The sequence below is a fragment of the Chanos chanos genome, chromosome 3 (genome assembly GCF_902362185.1).
Source record: "Chanos chanos chromosome 3, fChaCha1.1, whole genome shotgun sequence".
In the NCBI taxonomy this organism is placed as follows: Eukaryota; Metazoa; Chordata; class Actinopteri; order Gonorynchiformes; family Chanidae; genus Chanos; species Chanos chanos.
The window spans coordinates 53,828,063-53,850,137 of record NC_044497.1 but is presented as its reverse complement, the minus strand read 5'-3'; the positions used below and the strand labels follow the sequence as shown (position 1 = coordinate 53,850,137).

General features: G+C 40.9%; 3 protein-coding genes across 3 annotated transcripts in view; 2 read left to right on the top strand and 1 right to left on the bottom strand.

Moving 5' to 3' along the window:
* The first annotated feature begins 2,099 nt into the window (after positions 1-2,099).
* Positions 2,100-4,317, top strand: LOC115807432 (interleukin-1 beta-like). The gene is made up of 7 exons (XM_030768407.1): positions 2,100-2,134; positions 2,225-2,269; positions 2,499-2,553; positions 2,741-2,924; positions 3,213-3,377; positions 3,678-3,814; positions 3,932-4,317. The coding sequence occupies exons 2-7, from the start codon at positions 2,229-2,231 to the stop codon at positions 4,169-4,171; spliced, it is 822 nt and encodes a 273-aa protein (XP_030624267.1). The 5' UTR covers positions 2,100-2,134; positions 2,225-2,228; the 3' UTR covers positions 4,172-4,317.
* Positions 4,318-9,809: 5,492 nt separating this feature from the next.
* LOC115807191 (B-cell CLL/lymphoma 7 protein family member A-like) lies at positions 9,810-13,507 on the top strand. The gene is made up of 6 exons (XM_030768064.1): positions 9,810-9,901; positions 10,920-11,001; positions 11,105-11,201; positions 11,445-11,621; positions 13,030-13,136; positions 13,423-13,507. Exons 1-6 carry the CDS (start codon positions 9,810-9,812, stop codon positions 13,495-13,497), a joined length of 630 nt encoding a protein of 209 aa, XP_030623924.1. The 3' UTR covers positions 13,498-13,507.
* Positions 13,508-17,977: 4,470 nt separating this feature from the next.
* The window catches only part of clip1b (CAP-GLY domain containing linker protein 1b), a 19,569-nt gene continuing 15,471 nt past the window's right edge, over positions 17,978-22,075 (bottom strand). The window contains exons 14-20 of the mRNA XM_030768063.1: positions 20,953-21,070; positions 20,738-20,787; positions 19,801-19,861; positions 19,290-19,446; positions 19,131-19,183; positions 18,846-18,958; positions 17,978-18,206 (exon numbers count right to left, since the gene is read on the bottom strand). Coding sequence (XP_030623923.1) covers positions 17,978-18,206; positions 18,846-18,958; positions 19,131-19,183; positions 19,290-19,446; positions 19,801-19,861; positions 20,738-20,787; positions 20,953-21,070 — 781 coding nt within the window. The remainder of the gene's footprint in view (positions 18,207-18,845; positions 18,959-19,130; positions 19,184-19,289; positions 19,447-19,800; positions 19,862-20,737; positions 20,788-20,952; positions 21,071-22,075) is intronic.

Below are 22,075 nucleotides of genomic sequence, written 5' to 3'. Positions count from 1 at the left end.
TCAGTTTGAACTGGAATAACATGGATGTTGAACAAGGCATGGCTGTAACAGTAAAACAGGAAAAAAAGGAGTTCTTTGTACCATTTGAAACATGTTCATGTTTGTCAACAAAAAACTCAGGCCCATATGTTCCAGTGCGCCACTGGTAATGAATGTTACAGTTCTTGAAACAACCCCGGTTTATATAGTCAGCATCATCTTACATTTGTGTGCTCTTATTTGATGCCAACAATTAATATGTTTTAATTATTCTAATTGAATTGAGACATGCATTATCAGTTATACCAAAGTAATGTAGTAATGTGTGTAACGTGTGTTCACTCACTCTCTCACTCATTATCTAAGCTGCTTATCCTGATTAGGGTCGCGGGGGTTGCTGGAGCCTATCCCAGCGCTCATAGGGCGAAAGGCGGGGGAAACACCCTGGACAGGTCGCCAGTCCGTCGCAGGGCAGACACACAGACAAACACACTCACACATACCTAGGGGCAATGTAGTGTCTCCAATTCACCTATCCTGCATGTCTTTGGACTGTGGAGCTCCCGGAGGAAACCCACACAGACACGGGGAGAACATGCAGACTCCACACAGAAAGGACCCTGGCCGCCCGGCCGGGAAACGCACGCGAGACCTTCTTGCTGTGAGGCCACAGCGCTACCCACTGCGCCACCGTGCTGCCACTGTGCCGCCCAACGTATGTTCAGTCATAAGTAAATTAGTTCTCAACAAACAATCCATACACAAGTTACTGCCTATGTGTCAAGTAAGAAAAAAAAAAAGAAAACCAAAAAACAGGATTCGTTGCTGTTCTTGATATGCTATAATGTGCAAAGAAAGATGAAACAACAATTTTTTTCTCAGGATGTGAAATGAATTGTTTAATTATGGCTAAACTAAATGATAAACACTAAATATCTGTCTCTTAACTCTACTTACAGTTTGTATTTATGTTGTGTGTATGTATGCATGTATCATTATTGTTGTTGTTGTTGTTTTTGCTAACAGTAATAACAACAATTATAATAAAATAATAATAATAATAATAATAATAATAATAAGTGCCAGCATCATCATAATATCTGCTTCCTCCAAAAATTACGGTAGTTTCAGATGAGACAACGCATCCTGTTTACACATTTAATTAATGACACAATGACAAAGACAGCGGCATTACCATTGTTGATCCACCGGCTGCGATTATGCCATATCCTGTCCGAATAGAAAAGCTGATGTGTAAAAGAGCTCTCTCTATGGGAGAGTCACTTCCGCTAACATAACAGAGGAAGTTCCAGGCCATAAACATACAGCACGTGTGCAAGTTAAACAGGTTTTATCTCAACCTGTCAGTACACGCATATCCTGAAGAGGTTAATATTGCACCAGCATGTCGATCCCTTTCACGGAGATTCCCCTGCGTGCGCGTGAGAATAACGCTGAATAAAATCACGGCAAATAAGTGTGGGACTGATTTGATTTGTTTTCTCACTAGACAACTGCCCTTACATGCTTAATAAAAATAACATGATACGAACCGATATGCAGTAACATTAATGATTAATTAAATGTGTAAACATATTTACGTTTCATCATGTTTTATGCATTCTGTTGTTGTTTCTTTGACCTCAGTGGAATTGGCTTTACGTGGACTGTAAGGAAAAAAAGAAGGGTCACTGCCCCACGAACTAAAACAAAAATATTGTCTGCTCTCTCTCTCTCTCTCTCTCCCCCCTCCCTCTCTGCTCAGTTCATAACATCTCTAAAGAAGATCTGCATCTTTTATGTAGCCTAATCTGTAGAACTACCTGGTCCAGGTGAATTCTGCTTTAGGCTTGGTCATTGCAATACATTCGATTCAACAACCATACATTGATTTACCTAATTATGATTTACTCTTTTGGGAATTCCATATCATCTCAGTATTCCGTACCAAACCCAGTCATATGGATATGCGCTAGACGGATATGTGACGCAATATGTGCGTGTGTAGTATTGCAAGAATACTTCCGTCTGTTTAGAGGGGGGAGTTCCTCTTCTAAACAGAATAAATACGATGAAAGTCCAGTGCTTTTTCACATTCCATTTGAAAGGCACAGATTACAACTTCTAATCTCGCACTCTCCCAGATAAACAACTGGTATGTAAACTATAAGAGTCCTTTTTCTGGCAGAATACTATGCAAACCTACTGAGTATGTCCTAACTAAATATTTTGGGGTTTTTTTCAGCACCATGGATTGCAAAGGATTTGACTTGTCCTTGGCCGTAGAAAGGTAATTTTTTTTTTTATTCTGTACTGAGAAGTGTCAATGATAAACCACAGATTAATCGGATTAATTGTAGTCTAAATAACGCAGGATAATTTCTCATCGATAAAACAATTAAAACAAAAAAAAAAAAAAACATGTTCTCTTTACTCGAAATTGCATTTTATTACATGCTTCTGACATGTTATGTGTGTTTGACATGTGTCTGACTTTTCTGCTTTTTTGTTCTCCTCAGCTCCTTCAACAACATGGACTTTCAAGATGAGTTACACTGCAACTCCGCAGAAATGGTGAGTAACCTTAGCTACATGCAAATTCATGTCAAAGGTATAGGCTGATTGAAAACAGCTGTTACCTGAGCACGGAAGAGTTCATCACAGTAATCTTTTTATATTTACAAAGGCACAAAATGATGCTGAGACTGATGCTTATTACACAGAGATACTGCTTGTGTTAAAACTGTCTGTATTTATGCAGTGTGGACTCTACTGCGACCTCCACAACGGACCTCATGTGAAGATTGTCCAGTCGCCTAAGAATATGCGTCAGGTTGCCAACGTGATTATTTCCCTGCATAGGATGAAGCACAGTCACAAGCCACAGGGCACAGAGTTCACTGACAATGAACTTTACAACATTATCATGGAGAATGTGGTGGAAGGTACGGCAGTGGTTCACCATCATTTACAGTCATCGTAAAAAAAACACGCCCCGTTCTGGTCGCACGTGCATCTCTTAACATGTTCAGTGTTAAGTCTAATTGATACTCATCCTTTAGGGAAAAAAAAGCTATTATGATCAAAAAATGGTCTAAAATATGTTACATTAAATCTCCGTTAGATAAGATTACAGTGGGCATTAGTTCCCTAAACAGAAGATATTTGACATATTTGAACCAGATTGACGTTCTAAGTGGTTTCGCTAAATAATTTTGCTCTTTTCTGTACAGAATGTGTGGTCAGCAGCACATGGAGCTCATCTAAGAGTTACACTAAAACCGGCCGCGTCATTCAGTGCGCTATGTGTGATAAGGTGCAGAAGAGTCTGGTGTTGAATAAGACCATACCTGAGCTTCAGGCGGTGATTCTGAAGGGTGGCAGCCTTGATCAGAGAGGTGAGTCTCCATCCAATCTTTTCTTTTCTTCTCCTGGTTTACAGTTCATAATAATCTGAGTTATATGGTCAGTGCTGTACAGGTGGCCCTTACATATCCATACACAAAACTGCGCCTACTGGCCTTGTATATTTCTCCCTGTAATGTAAGACAAATGAATGATGTATAATCCATGCATTTCCTGTTAGTTAGTCACCGTGATCAAACATAACCCAGAGTCAGACCAGCCTTTTATCAACTGTGATTTATTCATGTGATGTGAATAAGACAGCGAGCGTCTCTCTCCCTCTTTTAAAACAGTGCGACTGAACTTGTCCAGTTACATGGCTCCTGGCCCCCAGGCCAGTCAGGGCCAACCCATTTGTCTCAGTATCGCTGGACGCAACCTCTATCTCTCCTGTTCAAAGACCTCCGAAAACCCTGCCCTGCACTTGGAGGTGAGGGCATTTGATCTCACTCCGCATCATTACAAAACCCAGTTCTCTTCCTAATGCAGCACAATATTGCCAGACCAAACAGGTTTTGAAATCGCATATTAAATTGTGTTTTTGCAGGTGGTTGAGGACAAAAAGGCTCTGAACAACATCAGCGCTCAGGGTGACCTTGCCCGCTTCCTGTTCTACAGGAGAGGCACAGGTCTGTCAATCAACACCTTTGAATCCGTCAAGTTCCCAGGATGGTTCATCAGCACAGCACCGGATGACTACGAACCCGTGGACATGTGTAAAGAGGAGGCTGCTGATCGAATCAACACCTTTACACTCATAGATCAGATGGAAACCAGCCTGATTTAGAGAACAAAAATTGTAAGAATCAATTTCCATAACGTATGTGCAATGCACAGTTATGAATATGGAAACTGTATGGCCACTGTGTGAAGGCCTTGAGCATCTAAGTAAATTGCATCGCAGCAGTTGCTAAGACGGGGAACAAACTATCAGTTTTATGTTAATGTTGCATTGTTTAAAATTGGTATCAGTAGGGGAAAGTATGAAAACCGTATTCTAAGTTTATATTATTGCTGCAGTTACCATACTGTGTGTAAGTCTTTCACAGGAGGAACGGTAAATTCATATTGAATAAGTATCGTATTTTTGCTGACTTTAAATTAATATTAACATGCACAGGTTTGAATATGTATATTTATGAACTATTTATTATTTGAATTTTTAATTTATAAACAATGTTATTATTTAATTTTTTTTGTAATCTTGTACTGATAACACATTCCTCGTATATTTAATGTTGATTTAAACTAATCCTAAAATAAACCTTTGACCAATTACAGCTATGTTCTTTTGAAAATTTACAGAACAAACACTTCTACACTCTTTTGAAGGAGGGCGTTATAAATTACTAGACACTGACAGGCCTCTAACAAAGGCATATTTTGGCAAGGAATTCAGCCAGTTTGAAATGTAGACACATATAACCAGGGCTGGACAGTAATGAAGTACATTTACTTGAGTACTGTACTTAAGTACATTTTTCGAGTATCTGTACTTTACTTGAGTGTTATTTTTTTTGGAAACTTATGACTTTTACTCCACTACATTTGAAATACAAATATTGTACTTTTCACTCCACTACATTTCTATAAGATTCTCGCTGCTCGTTACTTTAACGCATAGCTTTGAAGTCAGCGGACGAATTTTCTTTTCTAAAATGCGATAGGCCATATTGTGTTCATCGCAGGGGAAAACCCAATCACAGTAAACTGCTCCAATGCTGTCAGTCAAGTGCGTGCTGCATTTTTTTTTTTTTTTTAATTTCATTTATTTCACCTGAACTTGGCGGTTTTACTGATGGCTACTACAATGGAAGATAAAGATGATAAAGATAAAGGTCCCTCACCAGAGCAGCCATGGCCATATCATATTAAGTCCATGTCTGAGATTTCTGAAATCAACTGGTTTCCAAGCTAATTGCTTCCCGTATGCGTTCGTGCACTGTGTTCGCCTAACACTTAGAATCATTTGCCACAGTAGATATGAGATGTGACTTGAAAATTGCGATTTATATGTTTGTGAATGTGTGACGAATCTGGTGACAGAGGCAGACCACAACTTCTACTGTTAACACAGTGTGTGAACACGTACGGATACCAGTTGGCTTGAAAACCATTTGGGGCATAACACCGGGTCCTGTGTGAATCCACTGCTGACGCATACTAATAGTTAGCTAGCGAAAATGCCGAGTTAACGTTACTGACAAAAATCCTTTCAGAAATATATGTTTTAATATTGTCAGGTAAACACCGTAATATTTGTAAGGTCAGCGGATTCACGTAGGATCCGGTCCCAATAAGACGAGCGGGGCGGGAATCAAGCGGTGACGATGGTCACCCAACTGTTTCACATTCCAGACAATGCTATGTAGTAGAAGTAAAATTAACCTAGCCTACAATATTATGACGTGTTTAACCTTTTAAGACCAATCTGAGTTAACCTAGTGCCTGTTTAAATGAAGCTATACACTGTCTTTTATAGAGGAAGCATTTGGTTCAACTGTGTTTCTATAGGCTTTGTAGCATATTCCACAAGCTTTTTATTCTACAGGTTCTACAAGCAAGTCAGTGCATTCAGTAGGTTGAGTCAATAGACTCTGTAAATGCATTGTTGCAACAATACAACAATGCAATGACATTAAAAAGAAAATGTACTTTTGAATACTTAAGTATTTTTGAAAGCAAGTACTCCAGTACTTTAACTCAAGTAAAAATTGAACTGAACACCTTTTACTTGTATTGGAGTAATATTTGACCAGGAGTATCTATACTTTGACTCAAGTAATGGAGTTGTTTACTTTGTCCACCTCTGAATATAACAAAACTCAGAGGTTCAGACAGTCAGAAACTGCCAACGGGAAATAATAATATCCACAGGATAAATATTACTGAACATGCATGCAAACAGTTTTAAACTCTGGATTCTCTGATATCTTAACCATGAGATCCTCACTCGCTTGTAAAGTACTTTAATACAGGTTACTTAATTACTTCTTTATAAGCACAAGGCTTATTCCTTAGCCCTGGACTCTGCTGAGTGTTTGCCGCTAACTGTTTAGCCAAATATGGTGATATTACACCATCATGTTTGCTGATGATGTCACACCAATTGTGTTGACTTACAACAATATTGGTATGGCATGACCCACAGGATTGACGTCACAGGTTTGCCAGTCCCTTTGTTATAGGAACAGTGAGACTATATGCGACAGAGGAAATACAACGCGTCTCAGCGAAATGTAAAACGCTTGGCTAGCATTTCCTCTCAACGTGTTAAGTTAGGCATCCACCACACAGCGAAGCGTGCAGAGAGAAACTCAAGAAGCCGAGACAGGATTACAAGAAAATAAACATCGCTATACGAACCGTCGAACGGCTTACGTCAATTCAGCGTTCCTACTGGCAATGCGAATGCAAACAGAAAAAAAGCCCATGAAGGTACAGCACTCAGGGGAGCTCCCCAGTGGGTAGTTGCCCTGAGGATTAGTCCCAAGTAGGTCTGGCTGCAGACCCGCAGTACTACACGACACGCAACCCCCTCTTGTCCTCACTGTCGATCCATTTGTCAGTGTTTTCCCCCATTCTTTAGTGCTAAGAGCTGTTGTTTTCACGGCTAGCGTTTCACATGACTTTTGCCATACTCCTTAGGAAAAAAAGAGGTCATAACATCAATTTCAATATTCAGATTTGACATTTCTTTGAATTTCATACATTGTAGCTCATGTTATAATGAATAATAATATTATCAACATGCATTCATTTTGCAGTCCATTCACTGACTTATAGCAATGCATGATATATTTTACCACCAAAACAAGATGTTTATTATGTGACCTAGTCACCCTGTCACCCTCAATAGTGGCACGTCAACACACAGAGGTGTGGAAGGAGTAGAGTGATGGCTCCCTCTAGCTGTGGTGAGTCGAATGGCAACTCATGCTGCCTTCATCAATTTTGGACTGGTGTTGTTTTGTTTGTCAGCTGCTTAGTTCACATCATATCTAGAGAAAAGCCGGGGAAAGATCTCATGAACCAACAGTTTTTTTCTTTGCATGGAGCCTGTCCTTTGTACAAGTGTGATGTTTTGCTTTTATGAACCATCAATCATCTGAAACATACAACTACAGTCTTTCTCAGAATTTCCGTTTGATTGTCTGTCGCAGGAGACAAAAGAAATTCAAAGGACAAGTCCCTCTTGGTTGTTTAGAACAATCATTTCACATTTTACATAGGCTATCATGAAAAAAATCATTATTTTTGTCCGTCACCACCTGTTGACCACTGGGATAGTCCCTTGTGCTTTATTGAGATGTTATGTCTCCCAAGCCCTTTATCCAAATATCACCAGATACTTGTTTTCAGAATCTGTGTATTAAAAGACTTGTTTCAATATGTAGGCTAAGCGATGCAACCATACCACGACATACTGTCCACAATAGCCGCAAAGTTAAAAGGAAAACGTCTGGACGTCTCTGTCCACGTTGACAACTTTTAACGATAACAGTTGTTTACGACGAAAGACACACGATTAGGTGCGTTTTTGGAATATACAGAAAGAGTTAACAGATAGAGAGTAGTCTCTCTCATTACAAATGAACGCACTATGTCCAATGACCCACTACCTTCAGCTCCGTGCCGCCGTCACGGTCTAAAAAAACGTCCCACCCTGACGCAACGTATGACGTTCAGTTTAGAGCCAATGGGTGACTCCACAGGTTATCAGATGACCAAACTAGAGCAGATCTGATTGATGCATGAAAGCTGTGTTGGAAATAAGGTGTAAGGCAAAACAGAGCTTAGACATTTACTTTTCGAGTTGGTTTTGCCTTCCCATGGAATTTAAAAATCACCAAAAGCTGTAAATCCTTCAAGAATATTCTCCACGTGTTTCACTTTTATGCATCAAAGCTCCTTTCCAAAATGATTTACTTATAATAAGCTGTAGGTTTATCACTGTAGTATCTCACTTCATGGGCTCTCTTTGTAGGGAAAAGAGTTTTTGCCACATGGATTTTCAGCTAAAAAAAGAAGAAGAGACATTAGGTACTTGTGTATGTTTATTGTATGGACCCAGTGAGCCTCGTCTATAGGCCGATGCTGTCATCTGTTGGCTAATATGACAGATATGTCAAAAGGCCTTCATTTGAGGTTTGGGACTGCATATGCTACATGTTAGCACACATTTGAATAGAAATTGTTTTCTGCCTTATTTTACAAACTCGAGATAATTAGATGCCCTGGAAGCCAGATACAAAGTTTCACATTACTTTTAATCAAACTACTAAGACGCCATTAAGTTTTGGGGAAACACCAGCCCTATAGACAGACAGCACACAGTCGTTTCAAGCATAAGAACATCGTTCCAGGTTATATTTTGCTTCTCTTACAGTCTACCTTATTAAAGTTATAATTCACACATTTTTAATTATGTTCATAAGTATCTTTAGGATGACACACGTCTGCTGCAATTTCCTCAGCTACTTCTTTAAACACCACGTGCGTAGAATGCTTTAACGTTTCACGATGTTTGGTTAAAAAAAAAAAAAAGAAAAAAGAAAGAAAGAAAAAGAAAAAAGTGTACATACGTGAATTGACTTTCAACTCATATCTGTGGAGAGGACAACACATTCATATCAACAGGACAGTGGCAGGGTTGGATACCAATTTCATATTCACATTCTTATCTTATTCCTAAATCAGGTTTTGAACTAAAAACAGAGACAAAACAAAGGTCTCCGAACGTTATGTTAATAGGCCTAATAATTTACGCGAAGCGTTTTAAATTATAGTTATAGTTTACAAGAGGATTTTAAGGTATAGGCCTATACACTAAGAATGCGAACGCGAATCAAGTATTTACCTGGTCACTGAGTAGCGGGAAATCTCACATTCACACTTTTAAAGTTAACTTTTTCAGCTCCAAAATTCACCTCTTTGATTCATGAGATGATTGACAGGATTTCAAGTCACATGACAAAACATTTTTAAACAACAGATCTGAGTAGCCCACTGCACTCACGTTCAGGGGTTTTGTTTGTTCATAGTATGTTTTCGAACATCGAAAGCTTTGAACGTGCAAGTTAGGTTACTGTGTAGCCTACGTGAACTCACGGTACAATTACAAGCCGATACGAAGAATTGTACTGAAATACGATTAATTTGACACAGAAATAAATAATATACCAAACACGTGTTTTAGTTTTATATTTTGACATTTAATGGTGGGACAGAGGTGGAACAACTTGTTTTCAAAATGTGTAGACAACAATCACAAATCGAAAAGGAACAAGAAACTGCCATGTCTATGGTATTCAGACTGAGTTATTTGGCGCACGCGCGCTCCCGCTTCTGCGCGCTCGACATCGACTGTTTGCATTGTGTGTGAACTACCGGTGAGCTTTAAAAATATTACACCAACAGCGGCAATGTCTGGCAGGTCAGTCCGCGCGGAGACCCGGAGCAGAGCGAAAGATGACATCAAGCGGGTTATGGCCGCAATTGAGAAAGTACGAAAATGGTAAGAGAGTAGACAGAGGCAGCGTTTGTTACCTAACACCAGAAAGCACAGCTTGTGGGGGAGGAGAGATACAGCAAACGAAAACGACAGAACAAAAATTGAAAGAGGGATCATTTTGAAAGGGTTTTTTGCCTCGAACTAATCATCGTCCGGGGTGCGCTAAAGCTTTCGCGCACGGTTGACAGTGAAAAGTAAACGACACAGAACCATCTTCGTCTTTTAAAAAGATTTTACATCAAGATTGTATGTGGGTTGAACCAGAAGCCATTTCGTTGCAGTCACATGAAGCCATTTCTCTCTGCAGTCTGGTGTAGTGCCGGTGGTAGAACTGACTGCCGAGGGACTTCGGCAGGATCAAAATCATACAATATCATGCTTCTCGCAACCAAAAGACGACGGCGCCCTAGAGTCAGAGTGGTTATAGACAGTCTGGAGTTTTAAATTTAGCGCTTAGAGTCGCTCTTTAGTCCAAACACACATTGCGTGCTGTGGGGGTTGGGGAGGGAAGTAGAAGTGCATGGCTGAACTCACATAACCTAGATCTGAACATGTTCAAGTGTAATTTTAATTAAATCCAGCAGATTATATGCTTACAGTTTCGTGTTAATTTACATTTACAGTGGAGATTTCGGGAAATTTATATCTGGTTTATGAAAAAAAAAGCGATTGATCGGAAATCAATAATGTCGTCTGTATTTCACTAACAAAATAACTAGGACTTTTTGTACCTTAAAGAACAAGTCGGAGGAGATTATGTTTTACACAGAACGTGATAAAGGGAATTTGTATGACATTTTAAGTTTACAGGACTGTCATGTTAAAAATATATTCTGTAACTTTAAGTTTTGATAGACGATTTGCTAAAAAAAAAAAAAAAGTAACCAGGATCTATGGGATGCCTATCTAATGTTTATACGGGTGCATCCATACGCGTTTTGATTTTGTGGTGACGGGTCGAGTATTCTCATTTTAAGGTATTTCGCAGGTTAATTATGCTTTTCGTATGGTTGTTTGGCAGGGAGAAAAAATGGGTGACAGTGGGAGACACGTCTTTGCGAATTTTCAAGTGGGTTCCAGTGACCGAGCCCAAGTCAGACGACGTAAGTGTCCGTAATTGTTCACCTTATTTCTGTAATTGTTATTTTGTGTTGTATTTCAGGGTGTATTTTAACAGGGCAGTGTACCTTTACCTTTTGTACACAGAAAAATAAAAACAAGAAGAAAGGCAAAGATGAGAAATATGGTTCAGAGGTCACCACCCCAGAGAACAGCTCTTCTCCCGGCATGATGGACATGCACGGTACGCACCGAGGTTCCATACAGTGGGCTTAGTACGGCTTAACTGTTTCTTTCATCGTGTTCAAAATCTTTAAATACATTTAAACTAATTAATGTAATTTAAACAATTCTAGGTATGTATTCTTGTGAAAAGGGGACAACAAAGTCGATTTCAGATGCTGTGCTATGGTGTTTGGTTCTATGAAATATGTGTCTAAGCGTCTATGTGTGTGTGTGTGTTTTTTTTTTTCTGAATTCCTCTCAGATGATAACAGCAACCAAAGTTCTATAGCTGACTCCTCTCCAGTCAAACCAGAAACAAGTTGCAGCACAAGCCCTGCACCAGAGGCCAGCACAGTTTCCCAGAGTGATGGAAATGAGGCCAAGTGTGAGCAAAGTCAGTCTTCTGACAAAGACACTCAGGCTGATGACCACAAGAAAGGTGAGGCTCTGGGCCCGACAGCTGGGTCCTTGCTCTATATCAGATTTATACCACAGAGCAGTACACTTCCAATCCCTTTATAGTTTTTTTTTTTTTTCTTCTGCTCCATCTTAACTTCTCCGACTCTACTTGTTTCTGTACTCTGAGCACAAACGCGTAATTTTCGCTGGATATCAAGGTTCCCCAACAAACCCTGGCTGAAATCCCGTGACTTTATACCTTTGGCCTGTAATTCGAGGTTGTTTTTAACCCAGGAAACCAGTCTGTGTTGTCATTTGGCAGCAGAAGATCAGGGTAGTGGGTTGAAATGGAAACCAGCAGGATTTTGGCCCTCTGTGACTGGATTTGTCGAACCACCTTCTTTGTGCCAGTAACTTCTGGTCAAACTGCTGTCCTGAACTGGAATTTGTTGTGCCAAATGTGACCACTTGATGGTGCTGTTTTACCAATTCAGCCATGTTCAGCACACATGCAAATGTGCCCAAGCCTACCTGATTTCATTTCAGTCTTAGTCTTAATAAGGACCTTAATTAGCTAAGTCAGATGGGGTTATATTGAGGAAGGTCATTCCTGTATGCTATGCGTACTATTGCCTTTCAGCATAACCAGTTTTAAGCTCTTCACAGAAATTCTCAGACAGCTGTCATAGTAGTGTTATTTAGAACAACAACTCGGTGCACCAGACAGCCATTGAATCCTTTGTCAAATTGTGTAACAACACAGTTCTGTGTCTTGATTCAAAACAAGAGCGTTGTGGATTGACTATAGGAAGAGATGAGATGTTTTGTGTACTGATGTTCACCCAGAGTTTCTTGACGATATTCAGACTGTCGCAGATTCATTTTTATAAATACCTTGATGTCATTCTAAATCGCAAGCTGAACTGGAAGGGAGAAGAGCTCCGTGAAGACAGTGTGTGGTTCAGAGATCCTGTCAGGTCTGGGAGAGGGTTGTTTATGGTTTACAATAGCATTGAGGCTAGTGTCCTTTCTTTTGCCTTGGTAAGGTGGAAAGAAAAGCAAAAGAAAACAGTCAGTCCAGAACAAACAAACAAACAAAAAAAAAAATCAGGAAAGCTAGTGCCACTTTTGGCTACAAGTTTAAAACGGTGGTTGCTGTTTTTTTTTTGTTTTGTTTTGTTTTTTTTAAACACCTTTTACATTTCTGTGGCACGTAGACATAAATGAATTTGATGTTGTTACTTCTACCATGACCGCTCTTACGGCATGAACTACCCCTTTCAAAAACCGATGCCCGATAAACGTTTAATAAACAAATGTTTAGTAAATAATTTTATAATGGTTGTACTTACGAATATTACATTACTAATCAGGGATAATCTTGCACATGGCGAGTGAAAAGGAATGAGTTGCTTTTTGTTTTTAAGACGTTGTCCACCCGTTTACAGGTAACACTAACCCCGCCCCCGAGAACTCGGAGCCGAGCGCGTGCAAGAGAGACCCCCCGCCCTCGGGCGATACAGAGCCTATATCTGAGACCACCAAAGTCACTCAGGTAACAGTTTGTTTTTTTTTTTTAAACAGAGTGTCGCTGCCTCTCTCAGCGCAGGCCCTGCTGTGACTCCATCGCAGGGTTTGCTGGGCAGGCCAGAGCAAACATTCAGATGAGCCTCTTAGACAGAGTTCTAGTTTGGTGACCTAAACCGTCTCAGGAACATTTAAGTCACGACCTAAAACTATGGAAGGTAAAACATTGTCGGGGTATTGCCCAAGATGTTTGTGGTTGTTGTGGGCTAGCTCGTAGATTGATTTTAGTTCGTTTTTGTGTTTTTGTTGAACAGGAATTAGAGGACGAAGCCCCTCCAAGTAAGAAGAGTCGAGTGGAGTCTCCTGCTCAGGACACAGAGGAGAGTTAAACTGTTGGCCCTCTTTCCTTTTAAATATACGACCCCTCACACAACCCCCCCCCCCCCCCAAGACACAAAAACACCTCTTACACCTGAGGCAGAAAGACAGCATCCCTCTCTTCACCTAACCATTCTCAGCCTTTGATGTTCAGACACAAACACACACATACAAGCACACACACAGGCATACACTCACATACACACACTCGCATGCACACACACACACACACACACACACTCGCACACAACTTGTGCAAATATATACTTCTGCTATATAACGTCATCCAGCGTTCCCCGTAGTCAACCCGCTTTTGTGAGACAGTGTTCCAGACGTCACTGTACCCATGAGACAAGGCCTTCTGGAAGGTTCTGAAACTCTGACCTGTTCCTGTGAGAACCTGCTAACCACAGCAGGCAGCTATACTGAACTCATCTCTTTCTCTCTATCTCTGTCTCTCTCTCTCTCTCTGTCTTTCTGTCTCTCTCTCTCTTTCTCTGTCTTTCTGTCTTTCTCTCTCTGTAACGTTAGTGAATTAAGTCCAGGCATGAGGAGGGTCAATGCACTGTCTTTATTAGTCATGTTAACAGATGGTTTTTTTGCTGCTGTAGTCATATTGTTTTAGATGTCAATATTTTTAAGATTTTTGGTTTTATTTAACTGCTCAATTGCTTTTTTTTTTTTTTTTTTTTAGCAAGGACAAGACAATGGTACTGTTGACTTTTCTTTTTTTTTTTTTGTAGTGAAGAATGATGATTTGTTGGTTCGGCTTGATAGCGTGCCTTGTGTTTCTTTTTATGAGACTGCTCTAATTTTAATTTAATACTTGCACTGTTACTTGCCTTTTTCATGGACTAGATTTAAAGTACAATATGTCTAACTGGCACCATAAAATAGATACAGTCTCATTTCTGAGATTAATCAAACCGTAACGTATGCTGACCACATGACTTGAAACAGTTACTCAAACTTTCAGTTTCAAGTCCAGTGGCAACACTGTTTCTTTTCTTTTTTTTTTTTCCCCCCTTTTCAATCTGATTAGAGAACAGTTGGCAAGCATTCAAAAAATGGTCACTATCTGCTCAATGATTGTATGTGTTTAGTTGGGGTTTTTTTGTTGTGTTTTTTTTTTTTTTTTTTTTTTTTTTTGTGTGTATGGCACAGTCATAGAAAAGGGAATGCATTGATGTTATTCTGGTGTCTTGTCATTTTCTGACTGCAAGGAAACATAAGTTAGTGGATATAGGGAAAATCTTTCAGGAAAGCACACCGAGTCCTGTTCTGCATATACCATCTCTCCCCCCCCCCCCCCCCCCCCCTTCTCTCTTTTAGGTAAATCTAAACAAACACTATTTTGGACGACTCTGTAATAACACACTAAGGACTCTTAGATCTTGAATTGTTGGGTGGCTTCGGTTTTCATGTTCTGACATTCATCCAAGCACGCTTACACTCTTGTTTGTTCTTACTGGTTCTGTTAACACTTTGAGAAGCACCAGAGAAGCTAGTCTGAAAGTGTGTCGGTAAATTATGCCAGTAGTAACGATGTAGACACCCCCCCCCCCCCTCACACACACGATGTGTAAGCAGTTCATTGAAAAACCTCCAGGAAGATGTGGCTGTGTGAATTTGTAGCTAGTTTTGGATTTTTGTTGCTTCAGTGTCCTGGAATACAAAAAATAGGTGGTGTTAGCATTACACCCCCTGCCCACCCCCCTCACGAAAAAGAAAACAGTCTGTTACAAAGTTTGAAAATGCTTCAAAATACCTCATGCCCTGCCCAGGAAAAGCTGGTGCTTAAATGTTGTGTTGATAGAAAACAGATTTAAATGTGTCCACTCACAGTTTCAAAACAAAACAAAACTGAAATTCATATTCTCCGTTTCACAATTTCTGTGGCGTATACCTGTTGTATCATTGCGATACACTGAGAAATCACAGCTAAAATCTACACATTTGAAAAAGAAAAAAAAAAACCTGGGACCATATTTTTTTTTTTTCAGTAGAACTATCTTGTACAGATACATGGTTTGGTTTAATTTATTTATTCCATCCATAGTGCTTGTTTTTTGTCATATTCAATAGATTTGTTTTAATAAAAAATAATCATCAAATTGAGAATGTGTTTTTGTGGGTTGGTTTTTTTTTTTTTTTTAATTTCTTCATAAACAAATGGACTATTTTGATCTATTATGCTCCTGTTGAATGCAGCATTGGTAAACAGTAGCTAATTCAGCACACAGACATTAACTGCACATTAACAATCATAGCACAGGATAAAATGACTACATCTGGGTTTGTGCTGGCCTTAGCTAAAAGCTTTGGTTTGCTTTGTCCTACTTTTAAGTGGTCATAGTATATATGTATATATATATATATATATATATATATATATTTTTTTTTTTAGATCAAAACATTTGTCACACAGTGAACTTTTAGAGAGACAAGCAGTCGCAAGAAACATTTTTCCTTTTCCTTTTCTTTCTTTTTAACCAAAAAGACATATCAGAGCCATCATCTATCACAGCCATACAAAAATATCTTGCTCCTGATATTTAAGTGCACCCTCATGTTTTCAAGCGCTTTCTTTCTTTTTTTTTTTTTGGTCAAACCCAAACTCCTTCTCTTGCTCGGCCTGTTTGCATGGGGCGATGCCCTCATAAATAATTGAGCGGGTTATTTCTGCACCTGCTGGGGATGGGGATAGTGTTGGGGAGCGATGGGTATGACCATAAATGAAACATGAGGTACACTGGGAGATTGGATAGGGCTGTTGGGGAAAGGATTATTTGGGGGCCGGGGGGGGGGCTGGAATGAAAGGCGCAAACGCATTAAAAAGGGAGGAGGGGTAAGAAAATGCTTCCAGAAATGCAGAGTTCACAGAAAGATTACAGTTCTCACTTTAAAGGATTTGCCTTACGTCACAGATGGTACACTGTGAACTGTTCACAACTGCAGACTGAGATTTAACAACCGTTGTTTAATCTTGCACTTTTTTTCTTTCCCCTTAATGTAATTCACGGGAGGTAAGGGCAGCAATTCATTGTAGGGCACAATTTGTGGACGCTGGGTTGATTCATTCATTTTGAATTAAGAGTGGGTAAGACAGAGAAACGTTTTAATAAAAGATGTGTGTTCGGAACAAGCGGAATCTCCCGTCATTTCTGAACTACTCAGTACTAAAACTCATAACCAGCAGAAAACCCAGGACACACAATCACAGGTTTTTATATCATTTATAATGAGTTAGTAGGAGTACACAGTACACAAAACAGTGCACAGACTGTCATACAAATCATATACATTATGTTTGCTTTAATACTGCCCCAATACAAATGCTTCTCTTTCAGTGATTAAAATAACCACACACAAGAAAAGAAATGGATATTAAAAAAAAAGCCACATTGCACCAGTACGTGTTGTGCAGGACTTATGGTGCCTTGGTCTCGTTTCCTTTCCCAGAAATGACTGATTATTTGCAACAAAACAAACTTTTATTAAAATGATCATACCGAGAGATGCGGTTAAGACAAAGAAATTGTGCTTTTTAGTATATGATTATTTTCTTATCAGATACATAACACACACACACACACACAAAAGAATGTTAATGTTACATAAAACATCACTATATATATTTATCTATTCTTTCCTGACGCTTCGAATAAAAAGTATAACTTATACAGTTTTTTGTCTGAAGAGAAGGAGGACTAAGATGTGCCTGTGAAGAGTAGAGTGATTAAAGTGAACAGTGCAATAAGTTAGGATGCGCTGGCTTGGCCTGGTCGTCGGGGCGTGTGGACACCGGACCGGCTTTTCCTCGTCGTCTGTTCTAACGGTCCGTTTTGTTTTTCCCACCATATGCCACCACACTCCCCACGCTCCCCAGTTTGGTCAGAGAAATTCATTTACATTTATACAGGGCTGTCCAAAAAAAAAAAGATCGACCTGTGACAAGGACTACACAAAACAATATTTAAGACATGGGGAAAAAAAAAACAAAAACAAAACGCATGTCAGTTTAGATCACGTAAGTCCAAAAAAAAAAGCAGCGTTCCCTCATTGTGCATTTTATTTGCTTAGGCTGAAAAGACAAAGGGGTTTAGGTTTCAGGTCAGGGGTACCCAAATCTGGCCCAATCCAATCCAAATTCCATTCATGTTTTTATTTTTTTTTTCTTTCTAAACAATCAGTCTTTAAGGAAGCGATCTGTGACGACGATTGGCAGCTTTCGCGTCGCTCCCGCCTCCTGGGCGACAGGGAGGGCGGGGAAATTTGCAGTGTCTGGCCAATGACGGCTCTTGAGTCAGCTAGGCCCGTTCCCCGTCTGGGGTTTGGAATGGCTAGGTTTGAGTAAAAGGGCGTGTGGTAAAAACACACACAGACACGATATAGAAAAAATAAGAGATGATCTAGGGGAATGCCGTCTGTGTGTTGCCTGGTTTCAGGCAGGGACGGGGGGGATGGAGGGAGGGATGGGGGGGGGGTTATTCAGAAGGTCTGGTCGTCGTTACAGGAATCGGTCCAGTGACCGAACGCCTCACAGATGTCACAGTAGGGCCGCTCATCCCCCCTGCTCCCGTGGTAGGTCGTGTGCGGGGGGGAGTCAGGAGACTGCGTCTGGGTGGGGCAGTCCTCCGTGTCGTGCAAATCGAAGCAGTCGCAGATGTCGCAAAAGACACGCGGGGGGGCTTTCTTTTTCGACCTCTCCCCGCCGAAACTGAACGAGATGCAACAATGGAAAACAAAAAAAAAACAAAAACAAAAAAAGACAGTCAGGTCAGAGACAGGACCGGTCAACTTCACTGATCCGCACAGAGACTGAAACAGGTTCCAACTGAACTGCAAAGGTTTGCGCATAGAGTAGAAAATCAAACCAGCACTATGATGCAATGTTTCCCCCATCGTAGCTTAGCTTCTCTAAGATCTCTCCCTGCTCTACCACATGCCTCAGCTAATTAGGGGCTTAGGAATCAGTTGATGAGTTGAATCAGGTGTGTTAGAACAGAAGGAAAGAGAGAGAGAGAGAGAGAGACAGAGAGAGAGAGAGAGAGTGAGAGAGGGAGAGAGGGAGAGAGAGAGAGAGAGAGAGAGAGAGAGAGAGTGAGAGAGGGAGAGAGAGAGAGAGAGAGAGAGGGAGAGAGAGAGAGAGAGAGAGAGAGAGAGGGAGAGAGAGAGAGAGAGACAGAGAGAGAGAGAGACAGAGAGAGAGAGAGGGAGAGAGAGAGAGAGAGAGAGAGAGAGAGAGAGACAGAGAGAGAGAGAGAGAGAGAGAGGGAGAGAGAGAGAGAGAGAGAGGGAGAGAGAGAGGGAGAGAGAGAGAGAGAGAGAGAGAGAGTTGAAAACCTCAGAGACTTACCCGTCATTTTCATCGTTTCCATTAAACTCCGTTAAGACCATCTTCTCCAGTTTTACTTTCAGCTCCTCGTTCTTCCTCTGAAGGTCCACGATGACTGAGTTGAGGAAGTTGATCTGATATAAAAACAAGAAAAAAAAAAAAACAAACAAACAAACAAAAAAATCATGTCAATACAACACTGCAACTTAAAAAACCCCCCGCGTATTAGTTCAGGATCAGAGGCGATGGAGAACGCCGATCAGTGAAATGCGACATGAAAAAAACGTGCGTCCGACGGAACCTAACCTGTCCTTCTGCGAATTCCTTCTCTTCTCTGAGTTGGTCCAGAGCTGTATCACCTGAACGGACACAGATAACACACACAGTGAATGAGTGAGAGAGACAGAGCTGGTCACGCGTAAAAAAAAAAACCCCCGACCCCGAGAGAAGCCGCGACTGGCAGACCTGAGGTCCCCCCCTCGCCCTGTGTCGGCTCTCTCCCTTCCAGTCTCTCTTCCAGGCTGTGTACCCTCCTCTGGAGCTGGGCCTTGTCCTTCTCCAGGGACTTCACTGCCGCCTGCAGCGTTTTGGCCACAGCGTTTTCCCCACGCAGCACCGCAATCTACAGAACAATGTTAAAAAAAAAAAAAAACATATAAAAAAGTGTATGAAACAGACCTCATGAGACCATAGCATATGCAGACAGAGCTGAAAAAAACGGGACTAACAAAACGATAGCTCTGTGTTGGATTCTCATAAATTACCAATGCGTCATCTCCGAGTACAGCAATCAAACAGAAAGGTAACTGCACTTCAGACTCAAGTGAGTGATTTAAAAGAAGAAAAAAACATACAGGGACATTTATAGTACTTCAGAGATTGAGTTGTATGTAATTCATTCCTCAAAATACCTCACAGGATCAGCTGCTAAGCTTAGATTCGTATTTTTGTGACAGTTTCTATTTAAACGCGTTACCTCATTCCTCAGCGTTTCCAGCTCTTTGTCCTTGTCAGACATTGATGCGTTTGAGTTCTCCCTACGAGAGAGGAGAAACTGTCAGGAGAGTACACGATGACTCGCATCCAAAACTAGCACCCAGAGTAACAAGCGGTAATAGTTGCTGCGGTGCTGGACAGATTAAAAGCTTATGACCAAACATGCAAAAATATGAGACAGCTCCAGAGATGTCGTGTGAGCTATTATTGGGAGAGAGAGAGAGGAAAAAAAAGAATGGGGATTTTCTCTCAGTCGTTTTAGTACCGCTAACATTGGCCAGACCATTAAAAGGTTTTAAGCTTTAAGTCTACGGGAAACACACAGTCCGTGATAGCAGTGGAACCGACTCTGAACTGGTCCGCCGCTGATCCGGTGCATACTGTTCACCGTAGCTCAAGACAATGACCGCTGAATACATCAGTCACACAGAAAAAAAAAAAACGCATACAGGATGTCCTATTCAGTTTAAAGTGACACGTGAGTTTCTAACACAAATTCAAACTTTGTTCCGTCTGTTTCATTTAAAAATCGCCGGTTTGAACCTCTAACGTCTTAAGTAATGCAATGCACTTTGATGTCTTAAGCCCTCTTCCTGGTCCTCTCATTACAGCTGTTGCTGATTGGTTACGGTGAGACTGATCTTAACGCCCTGATTACCAGTGCAGAGATAAAAGACTTAAGAGGTGAAATCTGTTTCTATTTGTATGTCTGCTGAGAGAACTGCGATGAGATGTTCTGATAAGATGTTAGACCATGGACTGCTCAGCAGAGTGACATAAATACGTTGACATAAAAAAAAAAACACAAATCTTTTCCTTTTTTTTGTGATGCTACAGCAGATGAGACGAAAGACGTTGTAAACAAGGCCCTGTCTCATGTATGAATGTGGTGTTGAAATACAAACTGATTACTTCACCTCTTCTTTGTCTCTAGCTGGCCGGCGTCAACCGAACGCTCATCTTCAGTCTGTAAAAACGAGGATTAAAAAAAAAACATTTTAAAAATCCTCCAACTGACACAGAATGTCCACAAAGCTCGGCCTTGAGATCTTAAAAGGACAGAAGCCACTTTGGGTCTTTGGTAAACGTGTAAAAAAAAAAAAGGAACCCGGTCATTGGGAAGAGAGGAGACCTTCTGGTGAACATGGCCCTCCTGCCGGCTAACGTCCCACTCCTGAGCCAACGTTGCCTTCTCCTCCTGCAGAGCCACCAGCCGGTGGGACTGATTGGCTGCTAGTTTTAGCTCCTCACTAAGGAGATAGGAGGACAGAGAGAGAGAGAGAGAGAGAGAGAGAAAACAAAGACAAGGAGCTGCAAGTGAGCCTTCGGGCTTAGTGTCACAACACAGAGAAACAACAACAACAACAACAACAATAACAACAACAGAAGTCTGTAGTCATAAGCTGCAGATTGAACGATCACAAGCGTGAAGGTCTCCGCTTCGCTATCCTCCTCATGTGGAACAAATGTGTCATTCTATTTTTACCGTCTGTGTACAATGACGCAAGAATACATCAAATCAGACACGCTCAGAGAGATCATCTGAGACAGATCGATGAAACCAGCAATTCATAGGACTTCAAAAGACACTATATAGGCATACAAAGGTGTAATCGTGTAGTCAAGGAAACAAACAAAAAAACAGCATTCTACCTCAACTCCTCGAAAGACCGTAGAATCTTGACACTCAAGACAATTTCAATGTAACATGTTAAGCGAAACAAAACAAGACCAAGTGAACGATGAAAAACAATAACGATGCGTGCTGAGAAGCTAACAGCGAACGACTGTGTTGACTGAGGTAACTGCTCTCGGAGGAGAAGACGCGCTCTCCCGCTGTTTCCGCTCTCACGTGTGTCTGACGGAACTAACTGGGCTGATATGATATGCTGGGAGCCAGCCGTTCGGAATGGGAAAGGCACGGTTACGTAAAACTCCCGGGAGACCAGGCTGGGACGCGTCTCTTTAAGTCAGAGAGACTTCAGCGTATGACGAGCTAAAGGCTGACAGGCCGCCCTCGACTCAAAAGCGCATTCTGAAGGAGGCGCGTTCGCCTGGCAACAATCACACATCTCTGACTTAATCAGACAAAACCGATAAATCATGCCACAGAGGGGCAAACTGCTCTCTTAAAGTTCAACCAGAGAAGAGGCTTTGCTACTTTTTCCTCCTGGTCATGTACATGGCGTGATTCAAACTTTGAGGTAGCGTCTGGGCTGCCTACATCATCCAGTGACTCATAAAGCCTAACGGCA

Bases quoted from the DNA above. Each gene is read 5' to 3' on its own strand.
- LOC115807432 (XM_030768407.1), top strand. From the start codon at position 2,229: ATGGATTGCAAAGGATTTGACTTGTCCTTGGCCGTAGAAAG. The intron at 2,270-2,498 runs GTAATTTTTTTT...TGTTCTCCTCAG, and splicing joins TTGTCCTTGGCCGTAGAAAG to CTCCTTCAACAACATGGACT. The intron at 2,554-2,740 runs GTGAGTAACCTT...GTATTTATGCAG, and splicing joins ACTGCAACTCCGCAGAAATG to TGTGGACTCTACTGCGACCT.
- LOC115807191 (XM_030768064.1), top strand. From the start codon at position 9,810: ATGTCTGGCAGGTCAGTCCGCGCGGAGACCCGGAGCAGAGCGAAAGAT. The intron at 11,002-11,104 runs GTAAGTGTCCGT...TTTTGTACACAG, and splicing joins CCGAGCCCAAGTCAGACGAC to AAAAATAAAAACAAGAAGAA. The intron at 11,622-13,029 runs GTGAGGCTCTGG...ACCCGTTTACAG, and splicing joins GGCTGATGACCACAAGAAAG to GTAACACTAACCCCGCCCCC.